The 20,278-nt window shown below is 37.0% G+C and overlaps 2 protein-coding genes and 1 long non-coding RNA gene across 8 annotated transcripts in view; 2 read left to right on the top strand and 1 right to left on the bottom strand.

Annotated features, from left to right (window-relative positions):
- Window positions 1-2,437, top strand: part of LOC117282716 — a 52,746-nt gene extending 50,309 nt beyond the window's left edge. The window contains exon 2 of the long non-coding RNA XR_004513562.1: window positions 1,478-2,437. This is a non-coding gene — a long non-coding RNA (uncharacterized LOC117282716). The remainder of the gene's footprint in view (window positions 1-1,477) is intronic.
- Window positions 2,438-4,531: 2,094 nt separating this feature from the next.
- On the bottom strand, window positions 4,532-6,447 carry LOC111869515 (UPF0687 protein C20orf27 homolog). 2 transcript variants are annotated; one of them, XM_023861091.2, is made up of 3 exons: window positions 6,234-6,447; window positions 5,326-5,700; window positions 4,532-4,914 (listed from the first exon to the last, which is right to left on the bottom strand). In XM_023861091.2, exons 1-3 carry the CDS (start codon window positions 6,256-6,258, stop codon window positions 4,814-4,816), a joined length of 501 nt encoding a protein of 166 aa, XP_023716859.1. In that variant the 5' UTR covers window positions 6,259-6,447; the 3' UTR covers window positions 4,532-4,813. The 2 variants fall into 2 exon arrangements, with proteins under 2 accessions (XP_023716859.1, XP_023716860.1); XM_023861092.2 differs by having other exon boundaries at window positions 6,146-6,446.
- A 28-nt stretch (window positions 6,448-6,475) lies between these two features.
- LOC111869511 (double-stranded RNA-specific editase 1) overlaps window positions 6,476-20,278 on the top strand; it is an 83,618-nt gene continuing 69,815 nt past the window's right edge. For 2 of the 5 annotated variants that reach the window (XR_004513561.1, XM_033753458.1), the window contains exons 1-4: window positions 6,476-6,739; window positions 6,945-6,994; window positions 15,596-15,733; window positions 19,495-19,552. Coding sequence is in view for 4 of the 5 variants with exons in the window: in XM_033753458.1 (XP_033609349.1) it covers window positions 6,685-6,739; window positions 6,945-6,994; window positions 15,596-15,733; window positions 19,495-19,552 (301 nt within the window). In the remaining variant the exon portion in view is untranslated. The remainder of the gene's footprint in view (window positions 6,740-6,944; window positions 6,995-15,595; window positions 15,734-19,494; window positions 19,553-20,278) is intronic. The other 3 variants (XM_033753460.1, XM_033753459.1, XM_023861086.2) reach the window with 2 other exon arrangements.

The raw sequence follows: 20,278 nt of genomic DNA, 5'->3' as shown, positions 1-20,278 counted from the left end.
TACATATTGATTCAGTTATTAACAAACTAACTACAGTTTGAAGAAAGTCGTCTTCTGGGATCTGGTGCCNGTGAAGGGGGGGAAGGAAAACCGGCCAGTGAATCCAGGCAACTTGGGGGTCAATGGCACGGTGGTAGCGGGTAAACAAGAAGGACCGGTTGGCTGGGGACAGGCTACTGACGTCAATGACATGAAGAACTGGGGTGGCTTTGTGGAGTTCTCTTAAGGGAAGAAATAACTACAGTTTGCTTTATGATAAGATCTGTCAGGCTCATCGTTGGTGAAGATATATCATTCTCTGTTTCATTCTATACTATCATATGGAATTATATTTTGGGGGCAGGCAACCAATACCAAGAAACTCTTTGTGATACAAAAAAAAAAGCAGTTCATTTAATGACAGGATATTGTAATATGCATTCATGCAGAAATCTTTTCAGGCAGCTTGGAATTTTACCGTTGAAGTCACAATATATTTATTCAGTTTTGCTCTTTGTATCAAAGAATAGGAAACTTTTCACTACTAATCATGATGCACATAATCTCAAGACAGGGCAGAGTAGTAATTTATATCTCCCAACTTCCACCTTAACACTGTAACAAAAAGGTGTTTACTTGACAGGTATAAAGTTATTTAATAATCTGCCTCTTGAAATAAAGGGTATTGTTGAGATACACAAGCAATTTAAGATTTCTTTAAGAAGATACTTGATTACCCACTGTTTTTATGACTTGGAGGAGTATTATAGTGTTAATGAATGTTGTTGTAAACTAATGGTTTTATATGAATAGTATGTTAGTTACTCTATATTGAATTATATGAGTCTATCTGTATAATAGTTTTATTGTATTTACAATAATACTTATTGTCCTTTATATCATTTATTTTATTGCTTTATAATTTTGACAGGTTCTAATTATTTACCTGAGCTCAACTTATACCTGAACTGTACTTATGATTGTATTGTACTTTCATGTTCTTCTGCTTATCCTGACATATTTTAATTAATATTTGACATGTTCTATATCCTATGGTTTGTAACCAGTTTTATTGGATCATCTGGAACTCGAAATAAATTACAATTACAGTACTTTCACTCTAACTGAATCATAGGCTTTCTTAAAGTTCATGAATTGCTAACGTACTGTCTCACTGTGCCCCATTTTTCTCCAGTATCTGACAAATGCAGAAAATCTGATCAGTAGTTGATCTTAATTGTATTATATGCATATTTTTGCAACTCCAGGTCAATCCCATCCATAACTGGGGTTTTTGTTTCAGAGCCTTTCAAAGCTGTTTTCTAATGCTTCCCATGTTATAGGATCTACACAAACGAAATTACTTTTGTTTTTTATATATGAAACTTAAGGATCTGTTTTATTTATTTCATTATGTTAGTCCATAGGTCTTTTCAATAACTGAATTGTGTATCTACTGTTACATGGCTTATGACATATATCTGCTCCAAATCATCAGTCTCCAGTGTGCATTACAAGCAGAAACTCCAGACTTACAACTTCACTATAGGAAAACCATCTGAGAAGCTCTCAGAGAGCCCTTGGATGGTCAGCTTGGAGGGACACATGCTACTTGCAGCATCTCACACTGTGCACACTCAAGACTCATGATTGTACATGGACAAGCCGGTAGGTCAACAATACACATCCAGGTCACAGAAAATGCCGGAAATGGCCCCTTTTGTTATGCAGGCATTCATTCCTTGCACCTCCATAAAATGTTCACATTCACTTACTCAAGTTTATTTTTGGAACCAGTGAAAACTAAACCCAGTCTCTGCAAGCCATCTAAGAGATTTCTAAGAATAATTCTGATTTCATCCAATTTCTCTTCAGTGGGTACTCAGCATTTTGAATCAGTTAATTTATTTTATAATAATGATGTCTGTCTAAATTTATTTGGTTGTATTAATAATTATAATCATTTATTTGGAATTATAACATGCTGACATTTGTTGGAATCGTTTCACTACTTTTCACATAGGTATTAACTATGAACACTTTTTTCAGTGTGCAACTCAGTGTGGCATTTTGACAGCACAAGTAGTGTAACTGCATACATTCAGTGGGCACATAACACATAACCTACTGCCTTCTTGACCATGCCATAAGTCTGAATGCACCCATTGCAAGATAGTGTGAGTAGTGCATATCTTTTCTTGTTGGAGGGGTTTTCAAGAGGCTCTCAGGCAATCTGTGTTCTTTAAACAAGGGAAATGCTGGTTTCACAGCAAGTAAGTTCATGTACTGTATTGGGAGGGGGGCTAAGTGACAGCTACAGTCACATTGCAGTGATTTCTGATGGGTATGGTATTCCCAAAACAAAAATATGGTACTACCCAGAATATAAAAATTCTTACATTTGAACAGTTATATGTGAAGCCAATTCAGTGTATACCTCATTGGAGCACTATTTTAATTCACTGATTCTCTATCAGATTTATGTGGTAAGAATCCCTTGAATGAAAAACTAGACTTACTTTATTTAACCATGATATCAACACTATTAAGAAAATACATGACAGAAATACGAATTTACTTTAAAGCTGACCAGTGACACATGCGAAGAACTTACTAAAAGAAAGATGATGGCTTGAGGAATTTGTTTATGCTTCTCATAGCAGAATCAAGGATCAGACATTTGTTAAGAACTTAAATTATTTATTAGGTAGGGTTATTGCTTTTAATGATAATTTCAAGTTAAAATCTGATGCTTGTTCAAATCTAAAAGAAAACCAACACTTTTTTACTGTTATCATCATTATTACGCTTATAGTTTTTGTCATTTAACAATAAACCCCTCCTATGCAATGTTCTTACAATAATTTTATATTTCATTAATATCTGCAAACTGAGATTTTCAAGTGTAGCATCTGAGAACAATATCAGATTTTATAAGCAGCAAACATTAAATTTTAATTATTTTATTATTTGTCCTGTAAAATTACACATTTTTCCACCTATGAGGTTGTGATTTGCAACAATAAGATGGAAATTCCATTAGTTTTCTTCAAATACTGTTACAATAACATGATGCTACATTATCACTATATCTCCACACAGTATGAATATACGTGAGCATGCATCTACACAAAGTTTCAATTGAGACATGAAGTCTCTTTTATATGATTGGGGAGGGAATGGGGTAATACAGCCCTCTCAGGAAAGAACACTTGCTGTGTACAATATCTGTGTCCTGTATAGGCCTTGTACAGAGTTTTTTTTTTAAACTCTGTTGACCGGTTTATGGTAACCGATGCACTGCTTGCTGTGAAGCACATACAGATTTTTGCTGATGAATCAGCATGCCTGATAACATTTGGAATGAAGTGAAGTAATTGACATTTGGACTGCTTGACAGCATTATGTTTCATGGTAACCAGTACCATTCACGCACGGGAGTTTATAATTTGTCAGCAGAAGGCAGCAATTATCAGCTCCATCAGCCATTTGTTTTCAGTTACAGTTAGTGAGCAGTGTGTGTGTGATACGTCATGATGTAGTATACTTTAAGAGCAACATGTTTTTCCATATGACACCTATGCGAAATATGGATCTGCTAGAAAATGTTGGCGAAAATTTTGTGATGAAAGAGTTCCCAGTAGACAGACAATTAACAGTTTGGTGAATAAACTTAGAACAATGGGACTCGTAATAGCAGGATTCAGTTTTGCAGTTGGTTTCTGTGGTCTGTCATTGAAGGTGAGACTGCATCTTCAATTGACATTCTTTGCTGATAAAGTGTGGTTTCACTATCAAGGATATATAAATGTGCAAAATAATCGCTACTGGAGTTCACAGAATTGACATCTAACTCATGAAGCCCTGCTCCATCCAGTGAAAGCTGGTGTTAAGTGCAAGAAGGATTGCTGTATCTGTGTTTTTTAATGAAACAATTCAGTGTGCAAGATATCTACATGCAGAGTGACAGCATTTTCAACACTTCCTGCTATCTGTGAATTGTAACTACTTCATTCCGAACATTATCGGACATCAGGCATGCTGATTCGCAGGCAAAATTCGCATGTGACTTGCAGCTGGTGGTGCACCACGTGCCATGAAGCACAGAGCTGTAGAACTGGTCAACAAAGTAAAAATCCTTTTACATCAGCATGCAATATAAAAATGATAAAAAAATAACACAGCATGCTACGAACAAACATAGGACAACAAGAACTACCTTCCCAAGAAAGACAGGAGGCACAAGTTTGGCCCCGTCAAGAAAAACGAAAGGACAAGGGACACGAACCAATTCGGTTAAAGAATTTTAACTTAAATAACAAAAAGTTAAAAAGAAGAAACTTTAATGCATCAAGGACAGTTGCTGTAGTTGTAAGAAATTTGGATTTTGTATAGAGTATATATTACAAATATTGTATATTTATGTATTTAAAAATCAAAACACCTAATGTAATAGTAGTTTCTAGAAGTACTGATGTTCCCTCTGATGATGGTCTATAGGGACCAAAACGTGTTAGGGTGCTAAGAGGTGAAGTAGTAAAAGCTTCAACAGTCACACTGGGCGGAATTGTTTTATCATTTGTAATAAAAAATCTAGTCACAATGGCTGGAATATTATGCTGCTTGAATGTACATATAATTTAAACTAACTTTCCAACATTAGGTTTCATTCACATTAAAGATGAGCACCAAGGGCAACATAATATTCATCAGCATAAAATGTCAAAGCTGAACAGTGTCTTGACTCCACAATTTCAATTCATTGAACTGTACAAAATAAGGTCCATGTGTATTCAATTTTAAACCACTTTATTATATTTCCAGTTCTACGAAGTCAATCAAATCCTTGCCAATCTGATGCTTCCGACTCATCATCCAGTTCAACTCCAATGGATTTGATCCCATTTCTAAGCAAAGGGGTTCCCTTTCCTCTGCCTGTAAGCCAGAAATTCCCAGTGATTTAAACATTACATACATATACCACTGTACAATTGAAGAGTTAATAAATCAAACTTTAATGTCACTATACATTTTTGTTTCATCACCACAAATACATGCTCTGATTACACTTTTTTTTTGTTGTTATTCTTAGTAGCGCGAGACTGAGTCTACTTGGTACTGCAGCTACTACTGGCCTATTGTACGAGCCCCAGACGATAGATTGTGGTGATTATGGAATGAAGATTGGCAGGGGAAACCAAAGTACTCAAGATAAAACCTGCCTCAGCACCACTTTGTCCACCACAAATCCCACATGACCAAACCTGGACTCCAACCCAGGCAGCTGTGGCTGGAAGCCAGCAACTAACCACCTGAGCTATGGCACAACCTTCTGATTACACTTACCTAAGACTCTAGCCAGTACCACAAGCATCAACAAAGCTTTAGTATCAGAACGTTCTAAACGAAGTTCTTCCTTCAATAATTTCTCCTTATATGCAAACAGTTCCAACTTTAATATAATGTCTTTTTTGTCAGATGATACTGCAAGCAATCTGCAGTTTACATTGGGAACTTTTTCAGTCAATGACTCCTTCAATTCAGCTGTGCCATACATTTCGCACTGAGACCTCGGTAAAGTCAAATGTATTTCATATCGGTGCCCCAGTTGCAAAAATCCAAGGTGCGCTGTTAACTGGCAATCATCTTGTTTCTGTATAACAATTTCATTATCTTTACCGAAACAATCAGCATCTTCTCCAAAGTGAACCCGGTGTTGCTCTGCGAATATGAATACAAAACATTACCTTTAACCTGAAAAATTACGCATACAGCCGTTAAATATTTTAATTAAATATTTAATATTTTCCTTTCTAATTTGTTATAATTGGATTGACAACTTGCGCTTTTTTTGCAAAAGGCCTTATTTATTATTTTATATTTTTATGTTTTATTTACTGACAACTTGTATTTTTTTCCAAGAGGCTTGATTTGTTATTACTTTGTACTTTAGATTTTACATATTACATTTAATGTGTATCTGTATTCTATTGCATGTGACTGTTTGTCTCCGACATGATATATGACAATTTTTATATCCAGCCCTACGGAGTGACTGTTGGATCACAGAAATGTATTTTAATAATAATAATAATAATAATAATAATAATAATAATAATAATAATAATAATAATAATACATTCTAAACGACGTTATATTATTTTACCTTTTTCTGACATAATATTTTCATTGTATAACTTTAGTGTCCTTCTAATAGCGAACCCCTCGACTTCAATCGAATCAATCAGGCCTACCTTTTCCTGTAATAGGTAACCTCATTGATTGTTAGCAGATATGCTCACTGAAACCTGCACGAAATTACTTCATGTCATAATTTTTATTAATCAAATCTGGTGTTTACAGAATTTTGCTGCATACCAATCTTTACTGCATGGAACTTTCCTACCTATCATTTCCTAAGTCATATGAAATAGATAACGATAGTTAACTTCGATCACTTCGATTAAAGTTTACATGCAGTAGGGGTTGCCAACCTTGAAAGTAGTGTGCAGCGTTTCCAAGGAAATATTTCGTTAGGCTCGTTAGTATATTCAGTGGGATGTGGAATGTGTTATAGCGTCAGGAAAAGCTGAAAAAAAAAGTACATTTAAATGTATAATATATCGAACAGACGTTAGTTGTGTATAAGTTTTAAGACATTTTAAAATCAATACTAAACTGTAAAGAGCTGTATGAATTACGAAGATGTCATCATCTGCAGAAAAGACAGCTTCGGAGGCCCCATCGTCACCAGGGAATGGTAGCACCTTTTGATATGCTAATGTTTACGGTAGATGTTTCACGTGTTTACGAAGCGTGGGGAAATAAACCAAAAATTCTTAATTTCAAGTGTGAAGGGGCACTGGCCCCTGGAAGGGAATATGTAACTATAAGTTTTGATTTCGTTTGCTGATTTGTGCATGGCTGTCATTTTATGTAATATATATATATTTTTTATTTTACAGAAAACGTTGGAGTGACGGCTGAAAGGGCTGAAATCAGTACTGGTGAAGTGGTAAGCCATAACTGGAGCAGGACTATAACAAAGCTATTGAAATATTGGTAAAGTGGAAGTGTAACTGATGTTCTTGAAGCCACCATTAATGAATGTCATTGTAATCAGTATAAATTCAGGTTCCATTGCCAGACCACTGCAGTGTTATTTTTTATTTTTAAATTCTGCATCTTTTTGTGTTTAGTAATTTTGAAAGTAATGAAATTTAAATTTACTTTAATAACCATTGACATAATTTCAAAGATTACTAACGTTTTTATTGAAAACCACAAATGTTATTAGCGTCACACATTGCCATCAGGTGGTACACTAATTAGGAAAACATATAATAAATGAGTAATATTAAAGTTTCACTCACTGGGTTGAAATTAGTCATCACTAAAGTTGTGTTGACAGGTATTATAGTAAGTTTTAATATTTTTTATGTGTATGAGTGACTATTATAGATGGGGATTTGGATGGAGATTGGATTTATTGACAGATAGTAACTACATTCATTCATTCATTCATTCATTCATTCATATTTAATGTATTCAAGTAGATCCCGTTGCAGGGTGAGAAAATAATTCACATACCATTGGATATAGAATATGTCAGATCATCATCATCAGTAATCTGTCAGACAACAGGTCCACAGTCTCTTCCAAAACAATTCCTCCACTTAATGCGATCTAGAGCTTTCTCCTTCAAATGACAGTATCCTCTTCTGTCCCCAAGGTCATCCAACATCATCTTACGTCTTCTTCCTCGTCTTCTGGTCACTTCTATCCGCCCCTCTATCTTTCCTTTGATAACTTCTTTTAGAAGGCAGTTTCTGCGTAAAACATGACCAATCCAATTAGCCTTCCGTTTTCTTATTTCGTGTAGGATATTCCTCTGCTCACTGACTCTAATTAACACTTCTTCATTTCTCACAAAATTGATCCAACTGATCCTCTCCATCCTTCTCCAACACCACATTTTGAAACTGTCCAGACGTTTCTGATCTACTGCCCTAAGTGTCCATGTTTCAGCCCATACAGAGCTATGCTCCAAATGTAGCATTTCACTAGTTTCTTCCTCAAATTTAAGTCCAATTTGGCAGTAAAAAGATTCTTCTTCTTGCTAAATGCAGCTTTTGCCATGGCAATCCTGGATTTAATTTCACACATACACCTTCCATCATCTGTTAACAAGCTGCCCAAATATTTAAAACACTTCACATTCTCCAGTTGTTTTTGGTCTATCTTTATTGTGACTGGGGTTGGTTGCCTCGAAATTTTCATTACGTTTGTTTTGTCCACATTCATTTCCATGCCATAGCACCTTCCAATTTCAATTAGTCTATCAATCATGCCCTGTAGCACAGTTTCTTCCTTAGCCATTAACACAAGGTCATCTGGATATTTCACAATTTGAATAATTTGACCTCCTAATGTGAAGTCTCCGAGCCCATCGAGAGCTTCCTTGGTAAGGCATTCGCTGTACAAGTTGAACAAAATTGGTGATAAACAGCATCCTTGTCGAACTCGTCTTCAAATGTGCACACTTCTTGTCTCTCCTTTGTCCACTCGTACTCTAACTTTCTGATCCATGTAGAATTTGCTAATCCGTCTTCTTTCACGCCAATCAATACCTGTTTCCTTTAGGATCTGCATTAATTTAGTCCAGTTTACACGGTCAAATGCCTTATGCCAGTCTGTAAAGCAAACACACAGTTCTTCATCTATCTCCAAAGTTCGTTCCGCTATAATTCTCATCATCCCAATTGCATCCCTGGTTCCTTTTCCTCTTCTAAATCCAAACTGATCTTCTCCAAGTACATCCTCTATTTTCCTTTCAATTCTTCTTTTAAGTATCTTTGCTATTATCTTTGCTGTATGTGCAATAAGACTTATTGTGCGATGGTCGCTGCATTTTGTAGCTTTTGTCTTTTTCTTTAAGGCAATCATTGTAACTTCTGTAAAGTCCTTGGGCCACTCTCCACTTTCATATATGGTGTTCATTAGTTTTGTCAGTGTTTTCAAACCACCTTCTCCCAGTAACTTGAGCACATCTCCAGGTACATCATCATCTCCTGTAGCCTTTCCCTTCCTCATTTCCTTGATAGCTTTTTCCACCTCACTTTGTAAAATATATGGTCCTTTCTCGTCTGTATCTACTTCTTCTTCCGGTTCAACTTCTAAGGTTTCTGGCCGATTAGGTCGATCATATAGTTCTGAAATATAATTTTCCCAAATTTTCAGCACTTGCCTCTGATCTACTATTCTATTCCCCTGGGAGTCTTCGATGCCAACATTTTGAATCCCATGATTCTCTTTCCATCCTAGTTCTTTTGTCTTCATGTACATCAAATCATAACGGCCTGTTCTTTGAAATTCCATAATCTCATTACATATCTTCTCAAGATATTCCTTTTTGGCCCTGTCCGTGGCTCTTTTCAATTCATTCCTCAGTCTCCTGTATTTCCTCCTGCCTTCTTCATTGTTGACATTCTTCCATTTCCTTCGCTCCTCCATTTTACTCATCATCTCCTGTGTAACCCATGGTTTTCTTGCTATCTTCTCAACTTTACCTACCAAATCACTGATAGTATCTAACATGCATTCTTTTATATCGTTCCACTGCGCTTCAGCATTTCCGCTTTCACCTTCAATTGCACCGAGTTTCTCTTCTAGAGTCTCTTGCACGCTTTGTCTTTGAGCATATAACTTCTCCAAATCCCATCTGGGTCTGCGCTTTCGAAATCCTATAATTTTCTTCAACCTGGTTCGGAACTTGGCAACCAGCAAGTTGTGGTCAGAGTCAATGTCTGCCCCAGGAAGCGTCTTCACATCCTTCACACTGTTTCTGAATCGATGTTTCACAAGGATGTAGTCCAGCTGATGCCTCTTCCAATCCCCAGGTGCCTTCCATGTGTAAATTCTTCTCTTTGGCTTCTTGAACCAAGTGTTGGTAACAATCAATCCATTTCGTTCACAAAAGTCAATAAGCATTTGACCTCTGTGATTCCGTCTTCCTAGTCCATGTGATCCAACAATATTCTGATATGGTTCATCTCCAACAATGCTGTTCCAGTCTCCCAATATGATGCTGTTTGTGTCTCCTCTTCCATCTTCCTGAAGAATTTCTTCAATTGTGTCATACACTTTTTCCACTTCATCATCTTCATACTCTGATGTTGGCATGTACACTTGTATAATCAGTATATCTACCGGTTCCGCCTTTAACTTCAGAGCAATAATTCTGTCATTACAAGCAATCTTCTTAACAACACTCCTCACTACACTTTTATGCACCACTATTGCCACACCTCTTTCAGCCCGTTCACCTCCGGAACAATACACTGTATAATCACCATTTCTTATTTCACCTTGTCCTTTCCACCGCACTTCGCTGACACCTAGAACAGACACCTCATTCTTCTGCATTTCCATTTTCAAATTCTCCAATTTTCCTGCTTGATTCAAGGTCTTTACATTCCTTGTTCCAATCTTGTAGCCATGATGTTCCTTCTGATCTTCGCACTTTTTCTTGTTGTAACGCCTGCATGACATTTCCTCTAGAAACACTCCCCCCCCCGGATATCCGATTGGGGGAGTAGTTTACCTCCAGATTGTTTTGTCTCCAGAGGAAACATCTTGCATACATGGTGTCCGTTTTTGGAAAGAGACTCTCCAGGAAAAGTGATAATGTGGTAGTTTTTCCATTTGCTTTCCACATCGCAGTACAGCAGCCGTTCCAACAACTCTGGTCAGATATCAAAACAAATGTTCAAACCAGTCATTGGAACAGTCAGAATAACATAGTAAAACATACATGACACGATCACTGAACATAATAAAATGTAACTACAACAAGACTTAAATACTAGATGAAAAGCATATTGACCATTCATCTAATAAAATTCATCCAGTTTGTAAAGACAATGCATCTGAATAGATATTACCAGTAAACAATACAATATCAAATAATGTGTATTGCATCACTCACACGTCAAAAGAAAACTATAGTAATATCTAACATGCATCAAGAATAAATACAAATAAATATATTCTCTCAGAAGTGTATTAAATGACTATTATCATAATAAATACACACATTCATAAAACAACAAGAGGCTGTACATTTAAAATAAATAAAAGCCATAGTAGGTATAAATGTAGATAAACAATAGGTGGTTATTTATATATTTTTTGTTAATAGGACTTGTCAAGGTTAATTTTAAATACAGGGTGAATCGTATGGAACCAGCCCGATTAATTTGCTAATAATTCCGCAGATGATGCATATAACTGCTCACAATTACGACATAATAATCTGTGGGCCGTGCTGAGTCGAGTGGTGTGTGCATGATCCGGCAAGTGGCAGCCCTTATGCTGCAAGGTCAAGGACAATCCCAAAACATGTCTGCAGTGCGCAGGAGACAGTCATGGAGTACACTGTTGAACAGTGAGTGTTTCTCGTGCGCACGTACTGGGTGACAGCCTTGATTGCGAACACAATTGGAATTCAGGAGGAAGTTTGGAGTTTGCAAGAAGCCAGCGAAATCGACTATACAGTCCTTGGCTCAGAAATTGGAAAGGACAGGGACACTTTTAAGTGGACGTGGTAAAAACCGCCCAGAAATGCCAGAAGAAATGATTGCAATTGTGCGGGACAGGTTACTGCAGTCCCCCAAAAAATCATTACGACGTCTGAGCCAGGAAACAGGGTATTCTTATTCAACTTGTCAATGGGCTGCAAAGAAAGTGAATCTTTGTCCCTACAAGATCACCAGTGTTCAGGAATTGGGTGATGTTGATAAAGATAAACGGGTACGGTACTGTTTATGGTTTCTGGAATTCATGCACAATAACCCCAGAATTTTGGATATCACATGGTTTAGTGATGAAGCATGGTTCCCCATATCAGGATATGTAAACACACAAAATTCCAGGATCTGGGCATCTGAAAACCCGCATGAAATTGCTGAATCACCACTACACCCACAAAAAGTGGGTGTGTGGTGTGCCATTTCTGGTTTACGAATTATTGGACCGATCTTCTTCGACATGACCGTGGACAGCACCATATACTGCCGTATTTTTTACGTTTTCATGCAGCAGCTGGATGATGTGGAACTTACACAGGGTTATTTTCAGCAGGATTCAGCGACATGCCACACATCCAACATGCCCATGGAACTGATTGAGAACTTCTTCCTCAACTGCGTCATCTCTAAAAATATGTGGCCCCCAAAATCCCCCGACCTTACCAGCCCGGATTCTTTTCTCTGGGGTTTACTGAAGTACAGGGTGTATGCAAACTAACCACGTACGTTACAGGATTTAAAGGACAACATTTCGGCTGAAATCAGGAACATCACTGAAGAAACACTGCAGTGAGTCATGGCGAATATACAAATGCGGGTGGAGGTGTGCCTACTTGAAAACGGTGGACACTTTCAACACCTCTGATCATGGCACACAATCCAAGATAAGACATGTATGGTATATTTTATATTACAGCTCATTTCGTCGGGCTGGTTCTATATGAATCATCCTGTACTGTTTATAAGAACCAAGATTACCCCTTGTGTTCCATTCATAATATTCATTGAAGGAATAAAATGAACCAGCAAGAAGAAACTTTTTTAGATCTTCTTTGAATTTAGTAATATCATTTAATAGATTCCTTCTGCCTTGTGGTACATTATTGACAATCCTAATCCCTGAATAATATACACCCTTCTGCACTTTAGTTAATTATTAGATGGAAATGTAAGTCTGAGCCTTGTCTAGTGTTAATGCTGTGTATAGCAGAATTAAATTTGAATATATCCAAATTCTTAACTACAAATACTGGTACAGAAAATATATATTGAGAATATAAGGGCAGAATATTTAATTGCCTGAACAATGGAAGACAGGAGTCCTTACTTCTTGCCTTCATAATAATTTTCACTATTCTTTTTTGGATTTTGAAAATTAAATTACCATGAGTCGAATTGCCCCAAAATATTGTTCTGTATGACATAATGGAATGTACATATGCAAAATAAATCATCCTTAAGCTCTCCTGAGTCATAACTACAGATAGGGTTCTAATAGAAAACTAGCCTCACTCAGCTTAGTTACCAATTGATTTATTTGATCTTTCTGTGATTACATACATACATAATTCATAAATTCACTGATCTGTTGTCCGAATTGGACCGGATATTGAACTTTTCAAAATAAGATTTANAACTTTTTTAGATCTTCTTTGAATTTAGTAATATCATTTAATAGATTCCTTCTGCCTTGTGGTACATTATTGACAATCCTAATCCCTGAATAATATACACCCTTCTGCACTTTAGTTAATTATTAGATGGAAATGTAAGTCTGAGCCTTGTCTAGTGTTAATGCTGTGTATAGCAGAATTAAATTTGAATATATCCAAATTCTTAACTACAAATACTGGTACAGAAAATATATATTGAGAATATAAGGGCAGAATATTTAATTGCCTGAACAATGGAAGACAGGAGTCCTTACTTCTTGCCTTCATAATAATTTTCACTATTCTTTTTTGGATTTTGAAAATTAAATTACCATGAGTCGAATTGCCCCAAAATATTGTTCTGTATGACATAATGGAATGTACATATGCAAAATAAATCATCCTTAAGCTCTCCTGAGTCATAACTACAGATAGGGTTCTAATAGAAAACTAGCCTCACTCAGCTTAGTTACCAATTGATTTATTTGATCTTTCTGTGATTACATACATACATAATTCATAAATTCACTGATCTGTTGTCCGAATTGGACCGGATATTGAACTTTTCAAAATAAGATTTAATTGCAGAAGTACAATCGTGTCAACAGCAAACAACCACACACAACCAAAAGCACCAAATAACCGTAATTTACATTGTCATTCATAAACAGAATTACAAGGAATATAGTTATTAAATGCTATACATGCTTAGCAGAAATATATTCATCTATTGAATAGAAAGCATTTGTTGTGAGGAAACTTTTCAGTGTGTGTTTAAAAATCTTCACATTATCACCATCCTTTGTATATTTTGAGGAAGATTATTATAAACCATAGTGGATGAATATAACACGCCTCTCTACACGAGTTTCCAGGACTCAATCTCAGCATAACCCTAATCGCTCTTTTTTGGGCAACAAATAAACTTTTCATAACTGGAGAAGAACCCCAGAATATAATACTATATTCAAGCTGAGACTGATAATAAGAAAAATAGACCATTTAAAGAACCCGTTCACTGACAAGGGATTGTAACTTCCTGAGCTTAAAACATGCTGTATTCAGTTTCTTTAATAAGTTTTCAGATTGTTTTTTTCCAATTAAGTTGACAATCTAAATACATACCTAAAAATTAGCATTATCAACATCTTTAACCTTTAACGTATGGACTTTTAAATTGCCGGGAGCCCTCTGCGGCTGGTATTTAAATCACCCTGTTTAATTAAATTTGCAAACTGTCAGAAAAAAAATCCATATTTTCTGTTCTATGCAACATATAAATAAAAACTAAAAACAACCTGAAAGACAATAAATTTTTCTACATGTACACAGAAGAGCAATTTTTACAAACGAAAATTAACTGTGATTATTTTGTCATGAATTGCAAAATATAATCTTTATTATATATGTTATGAAATTCCAAAGGACTTACCCGTTGTTTTTTCTTCATCCTTGAATCATGGTCATATTGTAAATATAATCACACTATATACAATAATATTTTGTTCAGACTGTATGTGAGTTTGAACCGCGTCACTTCACAGTTTACGATATCTCACACCCTGATGCGTGTATGCCATGTCTTGAAGTAGCCAGAACACGCAGAGTGCAACCCACGTCTCGAGGCAGCCGACAGTAGTAGAGCATGCTTCTGTGCTTCATATTTTGAGAACGAATACGTCTTTGTTTCCCTTTGGTTGACCAGTGTTGTGAATGTTTCATCTCCAGTCGACTCAGTTGGGCCCCAGGTAACCTTGGCTCCCCCGAGAAACGCCACTGACCGTCATATTCGGCTTGTGCGATTGAAGAATCATCTTGGGGGAGGGGAGGTTTCTAGCAAAATCGAATAAATTATTTTGATTGACAAAGCGACATTTTCACCTGTTGGTAATATTCGCAAAATAGTGATGCAAAGTAATTATAATACTGGTCGAAAAGAGTGCTGGTCCGACACATACTGAAAGTTGCAGTGGCGAAGATTACTTTTACTCAGAAAGTAATACTGGCTCAGTGGGTTTATACCTCTTCCAAGACGCAAAATAAAAATGATATATAACAAAATATATGACAGTCTGACACTGACTTTCTAACTGATAAAGAAATATTAGACAATCCGACACTGACTTCTTGACTGATAGTATGCCACTGAAAACCAATCCTTGAATGCGTCACACTTCCTTGAAGGCTTTGCAAGTGCTCATTTGCAAGCACCGATAAATATTTCCTCATCAGTTCTCGAAACAAAGCTGGGCTATATTTGACTGACCAGGTCATAAACAGTCATGTCTAAACGTAAATAGTATCGAAACCAGGACCGAGATAAACAATTTCTTTGTTCAGAACTAAGGAATGAACCACTGACATGACCTCACATAGGTTTGTTTAGGTTTCCAACCCAAGGTCAAACTGCCAGCACTCCCAAAGAGAGCATGTGTCCTGCGACGTGTACACACGTCATTCGGCCAACTCCGGTTACTGCTTGCGACCTGTATACGCGACATTCGGACGTTAAAGGTTAAGTATAAAATTATTATATGTTACCGATAATGTATACTTTGAAGACTTAGGAGTCACAAATTTAATCAGGCGAGTTTTACTCAAATTAAGTACCCGATTGTTATTTCGAAACCAGCTTGAAACCCTAGTCATAACTCTATTTAATTTAATATTCAAAGAGTAGGTCATTTGAGGTAATTAAAATTGTTGTGTCATCCGCGTGCAAAATAGTATGTGCTATGTCCTTAAGAGTACCTGGGAAATCATTAATATAAACATTAAACAACAGTGGCCCCAAGACAGATCCCTGGGTAACACCAAACCTTACAGATTTCCATTCAGAGATTGTAGTAGTCGAGTTACAAGTATGCAGCACTACTCTTTGCATTCTATTTTTTAAATAAGTCTCCAACCATTTCAAAATAGCCTCTTTGACTCTACGAGGGGGTACCCAAAAGAAACCGAACTTATTTTTTTTTAAACTTATTTCTTCAAATTTTAAGCACAAAATGATATGATACAAATTCCGTCCCGAGTGCAAACAATATATTATGTGTCCTTGATCTTGTTCACCTACACTACATGTTTCGGCCTCACACGGCCATCATCAGGTGTATAACACTCACGTCGCTGTCACACTGCACTCAGCCCAAAATTTAACATTTAAAACGCTTTCCTTGTTATTATCAACATCTACTTCGTTGATATCTGTCTGGACGTAGATTATTTTACACACGTTAATTTTGACGTACCTGTAGTAGCACTATAAAATCTTTAGTTCTAATTTTTAAATCCTTTAAAATTTTTTCTCTAATTTTAAATTTAAAATTGTTAGGGTTACTCGCCCTATGTCTAAAGTGCTGCAGCGGCTAGTTCTTGTTTCCACACTGTATAGGTGTTATCCTGTGTAGTCTTCCTGTGTGTGTGCCGCTGTAGTAAAGAATAACAGCGGGAAGTATACAGGGAAGTATAAAGAAGCATCTGACCTACTATTGAATGCTTATTTACTTTGCATTTCTGGTTGCATTTGGAGAAAGATAGTTGATATTCTTTGTGATTTACTTACAGTGCTGTCTGTAAATAAACTGTATTGGGTCTGGAGATATGGGCTATCTCTATCTAATGGACCCAACTGAGTAGGTTTTTCCTGAGGATGGGGTCAGAATCCAGTCTCCAAAACATTGTGTTTTTAAAAAGAAACAGGACGGTTTTTAGAAAATAGACAAGACGATGGATAATGTCCAAAAACATAATACTTGAAACTGTATTGATATTAACAATTTCTGTGTTCAGACTCAAACTGAAATCACTTGGATTACATTTTGTGAAATCTTCCTTATGTCTAATGCTACTTAAATTGGCACACTCAGCCTGTTATTTCATGAGATATGAAAAGGGTGGAACATCAATGGATGTAGGAACAAGATGAGCTCTAAATACAAAAATAAAAACTGAAGAACAGTCATCAGTCATTATCAGTACTGTAATCAAAAATTATCTTTATCTTACATGCTGTCATGGTGTAATAGTGCACATACTTCGTATTCAAGTGGTATGCAGTTCACATCCAAGATGTCCTTCATTCATTCAGAATGTCAACAAAGTGCATATAAACAAATGCAAGGAAAGTATAAACACGAATTAAATGCTTTGTTCACAGTACACCTAATTTTTGTATGTCCTTATTATCAATGAATTCAATGAAGTATAGTGTTCAGTTATGAGTTCTGTCTTCTGGGATATAACATTATGTAATCTGGTGAAAAGCCTAATTTCATCAGGATACATAGCGCTATATCACAGAAGATAGAACTCTGTATAGCCACTGCTGTGAAAACCTTAAATATTTTATATACCTGCACTAGTGTGTATATGTTCAGAGAACACATGCCGTCCACACAATCTTAATGTGCCGCTGTTGCAAGGCAGAGGTGCTGTGTGAGGAGGCCTTCCTTGGTCTGTGAGCCAGCAAGCTGTTGCCTGTCACCAGTATTTGTTTTTAGACATTCCAGATCCATTATAGTGGCTGAGGTGTTTGTGCTTCCTGTGGTGTCTGTGTCAGTGACAAGATCACATTTACTTTATTTTTTAATAATCCTGCTACTGATTACCCATGTCCTTTTTAGTCAACATGGTGTTGATAAGGAAACAAAAAACTTTCCTGAAGTAAGCTTAATTTTTTAAAACTGATCATATCTATTTTCTGTATCCCATTTTCATTGTTCTGCGCCTCTGTCATAAACAATGGCTCAGACTTTGGTAGCATTTTCTGTGTCACTGAGCATGTTGGCTGTAGCTTTAACTCTTTTGATTTGTATTTGAGAGGTGCCCAGTTCAAACCTTGGTCAAAATACCAACCATCCTGACTTGAGATCTTCTAGGGTTTTTCCCAGTCAAATGCCAAGATAGTGATTCACATCAGGCTATGACCAATTCCTTCCACTGTCATCCATACACTTGATGTTACATAGTTTGAGCTGTTGACATTAAATAAAATACAAATAAATGCCCCTGAATGTTTGTTACCACTGTTTCATGATACAAACATAATTGATTACAGATGGAAACTTCTCAGCCTAAAAACAAGGAAAATTAATTTTGTAAGATTTGAGGTTTTCATGGCAGTGACTATGAAGAAAGCAGTCTTCTGGGATGTGGCACTGTGTAGATGTGGTGTTAACCAACGTTTCGGAGGAACGTATCGCCTCAATCTTCAGGGTGGAAGGAAAAATAAAATCCGCAAGCAAAGAAACAGAGCAGGTACAAGCAGACTAATGTTGGAAATAAACTCAGTTATATGAGAGCAGGAAAGGAAGGGAGAGGTCTACATGGGAAATAGGTGTTGAGGGAGAGGGGAAAGGTCTGGGGAGCTGGAGCAAGGTTAGAGCAGGTATAGGATTAATTTTGATTTTGGGTTAAGCTATTTTATGTGAAGGAGTGACTTTGGACAGGGTTTTGGGTTGGATTTATTGACTATTTACAGGTCATAACTACAAATAACTATGATAACACTATTGCCGATTTCCACACTTTATCCATCACTCCAGCACATCCTAAGTCTTTTGAGTCTGCTTCACTAGTCATTTCCTGCCAGCAGATTTTAACACAGTAACTGTAACAGCCTCACTGAATTACGCACTCCAAATATCACTGTAACTACAACACTTAAAGTCTTCTCTTCACTGCCTGACTTTCAACCAAGCACTGAACGCTCAAAACTGTCCTGGTTATAACATCATGGCATGGACCACACAGAAAACACTGTTCCTCTATTGCTGTTCAGTTGTTGCTTCTTAAGAATCTGCTGCCTAGAATGCATGTTGTTCCATTGTTTGTTTTGTGGCTGTTGCCTAGAATTTCAGACTGGCTCACTAGCAACAGTTGTTTCTTTGGTCCCCCAATCCCTCTTGCCTTGAGCAAATAGGCCACATTATGTCTGGGTTGGGAGCTAGAATATTGCAGTGCCTGTGCTGTGGTCTGCATGTCCAAGTAGTCAGGGTTCAGTCCCTGGCAGGAGCACGATATTTTCTTCTGCACAGCATCTGGATCTGCTCTGGGATCCATCCAGCCTCTTATCCAATAGGCAGCATTGGCAGGCTCTTTCCCCAGTATCAAAGCAGACATGGTGTGACGCTGATCACCCACTGCCATCTAGTGATGAGGTTAAGAATTTGTTGAGTTGCACTTCCGCTCCACCATACATCTTCACGATGTGTTTAATTAAACACAGGGACAACTTTACCATTTATATTAGATTCTTTTTTTTTTCCTCTACACAGGTTTTGTTGGAGGATGCCGTGCCAGGACAGAAGAGATCTGCCCCGACTGATTCTGATGGTGAGTTACATGTTTTGTTTCTAATATTACAGTTAGGGGCAGCAGATGGGATATGAAAGTGACATTTAACCATATATTTGTGAAAGTATGGGGAAGGAATGTTTATCTAAAATTGATGTGTGTTCTACATTCCAGAAGTTGTCATAGATATTGAAGTCGTCCAATTTAAGGTAGTGATTAAATTGGGATATTAAGAGTAAGACTTGGTGGAAGCGGAGTATAAACAGCTGACACTCATATTCCCGCGGCACGGAATAGCGATGCCACAGTGTCAGTTGTTACGTGAAGCCAATATAAATACATATATTACCAGCAAAGGATGCCGCTCATCGTATGAAATATTACACTTCGCAGCTGCAGTCCAGCGAGGTCTCAGGAATCGTTGGGAATATCGCTGGACCAGCGGCTTCGGAGATATAATTGTAAGATGGTATTGGAGGATTCAAAGTTGTAACACCCGCCTTCCGTTTGAATGATCGAATGAGAAGCGATGAAGACATATCTGCGAGGGTGGGAGAATTAATGTCCCCAAACTCAAGGATATAGTCCGAGCTTCAAAAGGGACTTCTAATTTGGTGATTCCGACGGATAGACGTGTTCTGCAAATAATATATTAAACCAGTAAGCAATTGTAATGTGTGCAGTCGCATTATCATTACCCTTTGTCTCATAATCCAAGACCCGTAAACGATCCTGAGGAAGACTTTCATTGCCACCGGAACCCAA

Source organism: Cryptotermes secundus, unplaced genomic scaffold (genome assembly GCF_002891405.2).
Source record: "Cryptotermes secundus unplaced genomic scaffold, Csec_1.0 scaffold10, whole genome shotgun sequence".
NCBI classification, from domain to species: Eukaryota; Metazoa; Arthropoda; class Insecta; order Blattodea; family Kalotermitidae; genus Cryptotermes; species Cryptotermes secundus.
The sequence above is the reverse complement of the archived record's forward strand: the minus strand, read 5'-3'. Positions and strand labels throughout refer to the sequence as shown.

Coding starts and splice junctions, on each gene's coding strand:
- LOC111869515 (XM_023861091.2), bottom strand. CDS start 6,258: ATGAGGTTACCTATTACAGGAAAAG. Junction 5,701..6,233: donor GTTACCTATTACAGGAAAAG/GTAGGCCTGATT, acceptor TCATATTCGCAG/AGCAACACCGGGTTCACTTT. Junction 4,915..5,325: donor GGTACTGGCTAGAGTCTTAG/GTAAGTGTAATC, acceptor TCTGGCTTACAG/GCAGAGGAAAGGGAACCCCT.